At 48.2% G+C, this 9269-nt stretch overlaps 1 protein-coding gene across 1 annotated transcript in view; it reads left to right on the forward strand.

Annotated features, from left to right (window-relative positions):
• Window positions 1-9269, forward strand: part of LOC308173017 (plexin-A2-like) — a gene marked incomplete at both ends in the record, with an annotated part of 36441 nt that overhangs the window by 3475 nt on the left and 23697 nt on the right. Inside the window, 6 exons of the mRNA XM_080547983.1 lie at window positions 560-656; window positions 2021-2220; window positions 3680-3831; window positions 6340-6457; window positions 7540-7676; window positions 8534-8701. Of these exons, the coding sequence (XP_080404109.1) occupies window positions 560-656; window positions 2021-2220; window positions 3680-3831; window positions 6340-6457; window positions 7540-7676; window positions 8534-8701 (872 nt within the window). The remainder of the gene's footprint in view (window positions 1-559; window positions 657-2020; window positions 2221-3679; window positions 3832-6339; window positions 6458-7539; window positions 7677-8533; window positions 8702-9269) is intronic.

Genomic DNA, 9269 nt, shown 5'->3' on the forward strand with positions numbered 1-9269 from the left:
GCTTAGTCAAATGTATCCATTGTAAGTCGTTTTGGAATAAGCCGTCTGCTAAATGCCAAAAATGTAAATGTAAATGCAGAACAAGGCAGAGCCACAGATGACAGCCCGACCAGACCATCACAAGAGGAGAGGAGAGGAGAGGAGGGAATGGGAGAGGGGATGAGAGGAGAGTAGATGAGAGGAGTAGATTGGAGAGGAGAGGAGAGGAGAAGAGGGAAGAGAAGAGGAGAGGAGGGGATGGGAGAGGAGATGAGATGAGAGGAGAGGAGGGAATAGGAGACGAGATGAGGAGTACAGAGGAGAGGAGGGAAGAGGAGAGGACAGGAGACGATGGGAGAGGAGTAGAGAGGAGAGGAGGGAATAGGAGAGGTGGAGAGAGACAGACAGACAGACAGACAGACAAACAGATATGATGATAGAAATGACAGTTTGTTAAAAGCCTCATCTCTCTAACCGTCCCCCCACCCCCCATCTGTCCCTCTCTCTCTCTCTCTCTCTCTCTCTCTCTCTCTCTCTCTCTCTCTCTCTCTCTCTCTCTCTCTCTCTCTCTCTCTGACAGTACATCTATGAGGGAGCCAGGATCAGTGACCTGGCAGTGGACCTCTCCATCGTGTGGAACGGAAATTTCATCATCGACAATCCCGAGAAGATTAAAGGTGCCTCTGTCATCCATCTCTGCCAGGGCTGGGGAACTGTATAACACTCACTCTGCTGGGATGGGTGGATACACACACACACACACACACACACACAGCAACAGACACACACACACACACACACACACACACGTGCGTGTCCCAGAATGTGTACACACACACACGCACGGACGCACGCACAACCACCCACCCACCTATCCATCCACCCAACCACACACACACACACACACACACACACACACACACACACACACACACACACACACACACACACACACACGCTCTCTGAGGGGATTGATGGATGGGGACTCAAGCATGTCAAGGCTCCCACACGGCCTTGAGAGAAAGTTCACAATGACAGGCCCTCTTAGATCAGCTGTGCTGTTGCGGGGGGGGGGGGGGGGGGAGGCGGTGGGGGAGGGTTGAAGCTCTCTGTTTTCTTACACTCTTACACTCTCCTTCCTTCCCATCAGGTCTGTTCCCCTGTTTGAGAGTGTGTCTTTATGAATGAATGAATGGTCTTTATTGTCATTGCTACAGTACAGGTACCAAACAACGACATTTAGGAGGGGTGGCTCCCCTGGTGCTAGGAAAGAAAAAAAAAAAAAAAAAAAAAAGAAGAAGGGAAGGAGCTGGTTTACATAAATAAAGGCTATGTACACTATCCACTGTACTATACTGTACAGATAAAACGACTAGGGTTGTCATATTGCACATCGTGTTATTGCACATTCATTTAAAGTGTCGCAGTTTGCAGGCTTGAAATGTACATATTTGTGCCTCAGCACTACACCTGATTTTTTCAGCGGTTATTCAACAGTACCGTCCACATATACAGTATATTACTATGATGACAATGACAATACTTTGAAGGCTGCACATCCCTGGTTAATGTGATCACTCTATAATCTTTTGCACTACTGATGTTCACATTACTACCTTTGCTCATACTGTATTGCACATTGCACATGTCTCCTCCTGATATAGCTTCTTTTATACTTCTGCACATTAGATACTGTACATAAACTACCTCACTGTACATAGCTCATAACTGTATATACCTCTGAACTAAACTGATGTTTACAATACTACCTTTACACATACTGTATATGACATAGTCACCCTTATATCACTATTTGCACTTTTGGTTGGACGCTAAACTGCATTTCGTTGTAAAGTACTTGTACTCTGCGATGACAATAAAGTTGAATCTAATCTAATCTAATATTCAGGAATAAAGCATGTGGAATATCACTGATTCAGGAACATTTCATAAATCCCAGAAGAAGAGGGAGGAATGTCACTGAACCGTTCCTTGTCTCCTCCCCCTCCTCCTCCCCCCCCCCCCCCCCTCTATCCCACAGTGCACCTGTACAAGTGTGGCGCCCAGCGTGACAGCTGCGGGATGTGCCTGCGGGCAGAGAGGAAGTTCGGGTGCGGGTGGTGCAGCGGGGAGGGGCGCTGCACCCTGAGGCAGCACTGCCCCCCCCTCACCCCCTACGCCAGCCGCTGGCTCCACCCGGCCGCCCGCAACGTCAAGTGTACCAACCCCCGCGTCACTGAGGTCGGTTAACACGGATATAGACACACTCACACACACACACGAACACACCAGCACACACCAGCACACACAGACACACACAGAGGCATGCGCACAGACACACACACATACAAACACACACACACATACACACGCCTCCCTCTCCCTCTCCTATTCGCTCTGCCTCTCCCTCTCCTCCTTCCTCCCTCCCTCTCTCTCTCTCAATCTCTTTCTCCTTCTCCCTTTCTCTTTCCTTATGCCTATTCCTCTCCTCCCTCTCTCTGCCTCATCCCTCTCCCTCCCTCTTCTCTCTCCCTCTCTTTCTCCTTTTTCCCACTCTCCCTCCCCCTCCCTCCCTCCGCCTCCCTCCCTCCTCCCCCTCTCCTCCAGCCAGTACAACAGACTAACCTATGACTGATAATCTCATACTGATACCGACACACTGACGACACTAAACTACTACGGCAACCAGAATTCATTCAGCCCTTTTTTTCTCCCGGTGAGTGAGCAGCATGGAGGCTCTTCTTTAGTCCCAAACTCAGGTTAATTCTCCCGGAGGAGACGCAGTGTGTCTGGGGCTGAGAGGGGCGGCCACTTCAAAGAGCCGCAAGCCTTTGAAGTTCCAGTCACGTTATTAGTGTCTGTGCAGCAGCAGTGGTAGTAGTAGTAGTAGTGGCAGCCTGCTTTATTAATACAGCCAGGTCCTGCATGGGCGTGCACACACACGCGTGCGCACACACACACGCATGCACACAGGCACACACACACACAGAGAGAGAGAGAGACACATGCACACACACACACACACACGCACACACACACACATGCGCACACACACACGCATGCACACAGGCACACACACACAGAGAGAGAGAGACACATGCACACACACACACACACATGCGCGCCAACACACACACACACACACGCACAAGCCTCCCACTCACACGCACAAGCCTCCCACACACACACACACACACAGACACAGACACACACACACACACACACACACACCAGAGACATACAGACAGACACACATACACAAACTCGCTAGTCAAGCTAACATACTGCAACGCAATGGATTGGGTGAGTAGGATTGGGTGAGTAATCCCCACTGCTACCTAGTTAACTAGAACACTACTTTACATTGTTAGCAGGCTCACAAAACAAGCTGTGTTAGTTGACTAGTGATGTGTCATTGCTTTTCAACAACGTGGAAATGTATTCCCATTTTTCGAAAGAAAAGTCATTACATCAGATCCCGATATGAGGACCGATATAAGTATTAGAACACGTCAGATATTCTCTATTCTCCAAAAAACATTCCTGCTTTTCTTGTTTTTTCTACGACAGTATTTTCATCCTCAAAAAGCTTTAAAACACTTATTTAAAAAAATATGATTTACAGAGAATGCCTTGACACAGAATCCAAATCCATTTCCTTCCCTTCCCCAACCACCCCCACCCCCTCTCGTCCCTGCAGGTGAGCCCAGTGGCAGGGCCTCCGGAGGGGGGTACTCTGGTCACCATCCGCGGTCTGAACCTGGGCCTGTCCTTCTCTGAGGTGGAGGGGAACGTGGAGGTGGCGGGGGTGCAGTGCACCGCCCGGGAGGAGGGCTACATCACGGCAGAACAGTAAGGGAGCCAGGCGACACACACACACACACACACACACACACACACACACACACAGAGGCAAGCATGAGCACACACACAGAGGCAAGCATGCACACACAAACACACAACAAACTGTGTGTTGTGAACTGTGTGTTGTGTGTGTCGCGGGCCTGATGGCGCAGAGCTGCCAGCTACACTCACCGGCCACTTTATTAGGCACACCTTGCTAGTACTGGGTTGGAACCCCTCTTTTGCCTATCTTTAATTCTTCGTGGCATAGATTCAACAAGGTGCTGGAAACATTCCTCAGAGATGTTGGTCCATATTGACATTATAACATCACACAGTTGTTGAAGATTTGTGCCAAGAAAATATCCCCCACACCATAACATCACCATCACCATTTTCGCCCAGAGAACTGCCCGCTCACTGGAATACTTTTCTCTTTTTCTGATCAATCTCTGTATTTGCGTTAACGTACAGTTGAAAAGGTGTACCTAATAAAGTGGCCGGCGAGTGTATAATTGAAATGCTGTGCATGTCAGTGAGTGACTGGAGAGACTGTTGGCCGTGTCAGCCAGACCGCTCCGTTAGCCTACGGCTACAGCAACTTTATTTATATCCTTAAATCAAATATCCTTAAATATCTGATATATCAAAAAACACAGAACACGGCAGCAGAAAATCGGAAAAGGCTCTCGACACAGAAAGGGTGTGTCGTTGGGTGCTGTTATAGTAGGGGTGAAAAGGTTTACTCAGAAGACTATGGGATGCATCTCCAGCGGATGGTTTTCATTTAGACCCCCCCCTCCCAAGGGACACACACACAGAGTGCTTTAGTACACGGTGTTACACCTGTTACAGACATTAGGTTGGCCCTAGGTCGCTTCTCAATAATGACTTATTCATGGCCCAATTTAACATATTGACCTGACACCTACAGTGATTTATCAGGGGGTGGGGGAGGGTTACGGTTACGGGCGAATCACGGCTTCCGCTGTTGCCATGGTAACGGAAGTTAATGGTGGGTGGTGGTGGTGGTGGTGGTGGTGGGGGAGGGGGGGGGGGGTAGTTTATCATTGCTGTTATATTGCTGTTATATTGGTTTTCCATTAGGAAGAAAGATGGCCCTCTGTATTGTCCTACCACGGCTATGAAAGTATGCTTCAATCACATTGTTTGGCGAGCAAGCAAGAAAATAGCTTTTTATTATTTTTTTTACAATACCGTATTTTCCGGACTATAAGTCGCGGTTTTTTTCATACTTTGGCTGGTCCTGCGACTTATAGTCAGGTGCGACTTATATATCAATAATTCATAATCTCTGACTGACATGAACCAAGGAGTAAATCCGCTAGCGCCTCATACACGATAGAATAGCCATTATACTTGACAATGTGGACATTAAACACGACAATGTGGACATTAAACATGATGTTATGGACCTTATACACAATGTTATGGACGTTAGAAACGATATTAAAGTCATTTATTCCTTCCAGAGGCTGTTTAACGTTGCAATGTTGTACCCGCGAGTAGCATTTTGCTACTTCCGGTAGCGCTTCATACGCGATAGAATAGCCATTATACTCGACAATGTGGACATTAAACTCGACAATGTGGACATTAAACATGATGTTATGGACCTTATACACAATGTTATGGACGTTAGAAACGATATTAAAGTCATTTATTCCTTCCAGAGGCTGTTTAACGTTGCAATGTTGTACCCGCGAGTAGCATTTTGCTACTTCCGGTAGCGCTTCATACGCGATAGAATAGCCATTATACTCGACAATGTGGACATTAAACATGATGTTATGGACCTTATACACAATGTTATGGACGTTAGAAACGATATTAAAGTCATTTATTCCTTCCAGAGGCTGTTTAACGTTGCAATGTTGTACCCGCGAGTAGCATTTTGCTACTTCCGGTAGCGCTTCATACGCGATAGAATAGCCATTATACTCGACAATGTGGACATTAAACACGACAATGTGGACATTAAACATGATGTTATGGACCTTATACACAATGTTATGGACGTTAGAAACGATATTAAAGTCATTTATTACCTTTTAGAGGCTGTTCAAAGTTTCATTTTTCCTCCGCGACGCCATGTTGTTAGCCCCGCGCTAGCTAGCGGACTTTACACTCGATAATACAAGTATTCCTTAACCTTTCAGAAGAAGTTTCAACGTGAATTATGTCCTTCCTGGGCTTACAAATCCTCTCATGTCTCTTCACAGTGCCAGACTAGAGTCAAGCTCAACAGGGTCTTCTTTCCCCGCTGATTCCGCCAAGCCCGTTCCCTTGAACCATGCGACTTATAGTCCAGTGCGACTTATATGTGGTTTTTTCCTCTTCATGGCCCATTTTTGGCCTGCTGCGACTTATACTCGGGTGCGACTTATAGTCCGGAAAATACGGTAATTGTCTTCTGTGCCTGCGTGTGTGTGTGTGTGTGTGTGTGTGTGTGTGTGTGTGTGTGTGTGTGGTGTGTGTGTGTGTGTGTCCTGACAGGATTGTGTGTGAGATGGCCGCCACACCTATAGGCAGCGCGCCCGGTCCCGTACAGCTGTGTGTCGGTGAATGTCGTCCAGAACTGCGCACCCAATCCTCCCAGCTCTACTCGTTTGTGGTAAACAAACCTGAAACACTTTGAAACACACATCACACGCCCTTTTAACAAGCTTCCCCGCTGCTGTCAGGGACTGCACAGTCACTGCCTACCTTCCACTGTAGAATGAAAGCCTCCATCTCTTCAGGCTACACCTTAACTGTCCCTCCTAAGCCCCCCCTTCATCCCCTCTTAATTCTTCCTTCTTCTAGCATCATGACAGCCAATGGCCCCTGGCCTAGCATAGATTACTTTTTCTTACAATGACTGACGGATAGATGACTTATTCACTTACTTCAGTCGCTTTGGATAAAGGCGTCTGGTAAATGCCCAAACATGTAAAATGTAAATCGTTTACTTCCGTTCAGTCTTTTGCCGTATCTGTTCTACTGCAGCAGCACATACAGTTCACACACAGCACAACAAGACGTATGTGTCGCTATGCCTGTCTGTTGCCAACTACAAAAAACACACAGCAACAGCTCAGCAACAGCAGCAGACAGAAAACTGTCTGACTGGAATCAATCAGAATTCATAGCAGCCACTCTATGTTGTTATGTTATGTTGTTATGTTATGGAACCGTGAAGACGCCAGACTTATCTCTGCGAACCAGGGCGCGAGTGAAGCTCAGAGGTGTTCGCACATCATCTGTGACACGTTCTAGTCTTTTGGTCCGCATATCGGCAACCAATCAAAATGTTCTGACTTGTTGACAATCGCAAAACACAAACTCGCTAGTGAGTAATCCCCACTGCTACCTAGTTAGCTATAACACTACTTTACTTTGTTAGCAGGCTCACAAAACAAGCTGTGTTAGTTGACTAGCGATGAGTCATTGATTTTCAACAACGCGGAGATGTATTCACATTTTTGGAAAGAAAAGTCTGATCATTACATCAGATCCCGAGATGAGGACCAAAGAATCAAGGCGCTTTGCGCATCGTTTAAAAAATCACCCTGTTATTCTCTATCGCACACACACATCAGTTGATGAGCAAAAGTGGTTACGGCATATTTCATGAAATACCATTCCTAATGAAACATGAATGACACATCCTCCCCACCCCTCCTCCTCCTCCCCTTGCTCCCCTCCCTCCCCCAGACCCCTACGATGGTAGGTCTGACCCCTGGGCGGGGGCCTGAATCGGGAGGTACCAAGGTCACCATCATGGGGGAGCACCTGGGCGCTGGGAGCAGCGTGATGGTCCGCTTCGGTAACCAATCGTGTGAGCTGTACAGGTGAGTGGCCAATCGCATCGCCCTGTCCACCTCCTCCTCCTCCTACACCAAGAGATGGAGCCTGAGGGACAACTCTCTATCCTCGTATCGAGGTCGGGTCTTCCGTGAAAGACGCCTTCGGGGGGAGGCGGAGACAGGGGGACAGCGCATTGTTCTGCTCGTATTATTCCTAGATAGTATCTATTTAAAGATCAAAAAGGCCCTTGCTGGAAGAGTTTTTGCGAGGGTCGGAGATGAGGCGCCATGAGCTGGAAGTCGTCTAATTATTACCGCGTTTCATCTCTTAACGTGTGTCTGGTGAGGGGGGAGGGCAGGGAGGGAAAGGAGGAGGGGATAGGGAGAGGAAGAGGGAGAGGGAGAGATGGAGAGAGGGAGGGAGAGAGATGGAGGGAGAGGGAGAGACGGAGAGGGAGGGAGAGAAAGGCAGAGATGGAGGGAGAGGGAGAGGGAGAGAAAGGGAGTCAGGGAATGGGGGAAGGAGAGAGAGAGGGAGAGGGAGAGAGAGGGAGGGAGAGAGATGGAGGGAGAGGGAGAGACGGAGAGGGAGAGAAAGGGAGTCAGGGAATGGGGGAAGGAGAGAGAGAGAGAGATGGAGAGGAATGGCAGAGGGAGAGAAAGGGAGTCAGGGAATAGGGGAAGAGGGAGAGGGAGAGAGAGAGGGAAATGCAGGGCTGGTCGTTAAGCAGTCTTGCCCCTCATGTTAATGTCAACTCACTGTGCGCCGTGAGCATTCTGAGCTAGGCTGAAAGCAGACTGCGGTAAAGTGCAGTGAACGGAACGGGCCCGTGTCGGTTCTCCCAGAGGACTAAACCTCTGCCGGTCTTCCCTGTGGGAATGTCGGTGTTCCCTGTTCCCAGGAGGACGACGTCGGAGATCGTGTGCTTCTCGGCGCCGTCGGTGACGGGCGCGGGCCCGGTCCAGGTGAGCCTGAGCGTGGACCAGGCCGTGGTGCCGGGGACCCTGGGCTTCCAGTACATCCAGGACCCCACGGTCCAGCGCATCGAACCAGAGTGGAGCATCACCAGGTAACCACACACACACACACACACACACACACACACACTCACAGACAAACACACACACACACACACACACACACATGCATACACATACATGCATACACATTCTCTCACACACACACACACACACACACCATCTCATTACCCCACCGCCCCAGATATGAATTTGCATAATATGCAAAATAATAAAGTGTTCAGCATGGCCTCACACATTTTCACCTGTTTTCCTACTGCTGCAGGTGTAGGTACTTAAGGAGGACCGTAATTGGACGCAAATTCTGCTTTCATTTGATTATTAATTTGATTATTATTTACTTTGTCCTTGTCATGAGTCGTATGTTATTCTGTACTATGATCTGAGCATATCCACACAAAACGTCAAGGTGTTACCTTTCAAATGGCATCCTGGTTTTGCATCTGATCTACATATTTCTTATATTAAATAATTGTATGTTATAAGCAGTTTAGGGGTCTTGGGTTTTTTAGGGAGAAATGTGTCAAATAGGGCCTGGAGTTAGAGGTTAAGATGAAGGAGAGAGACAAGTAAGGTACAACATCAGCGTACTAGCCTTTT

This window comes from Nansenia antarctica, assembly GCF_963989245.1.
Source record: "Nansenia antarctica genome assembly, chromosome: 18".
Lineage (NCBI taxonomy): Eukaryota > Metazoa > Chordata > Actinopteri > Argentiniformes > Microstomatidae > Nansenia > Nansenia antarctica.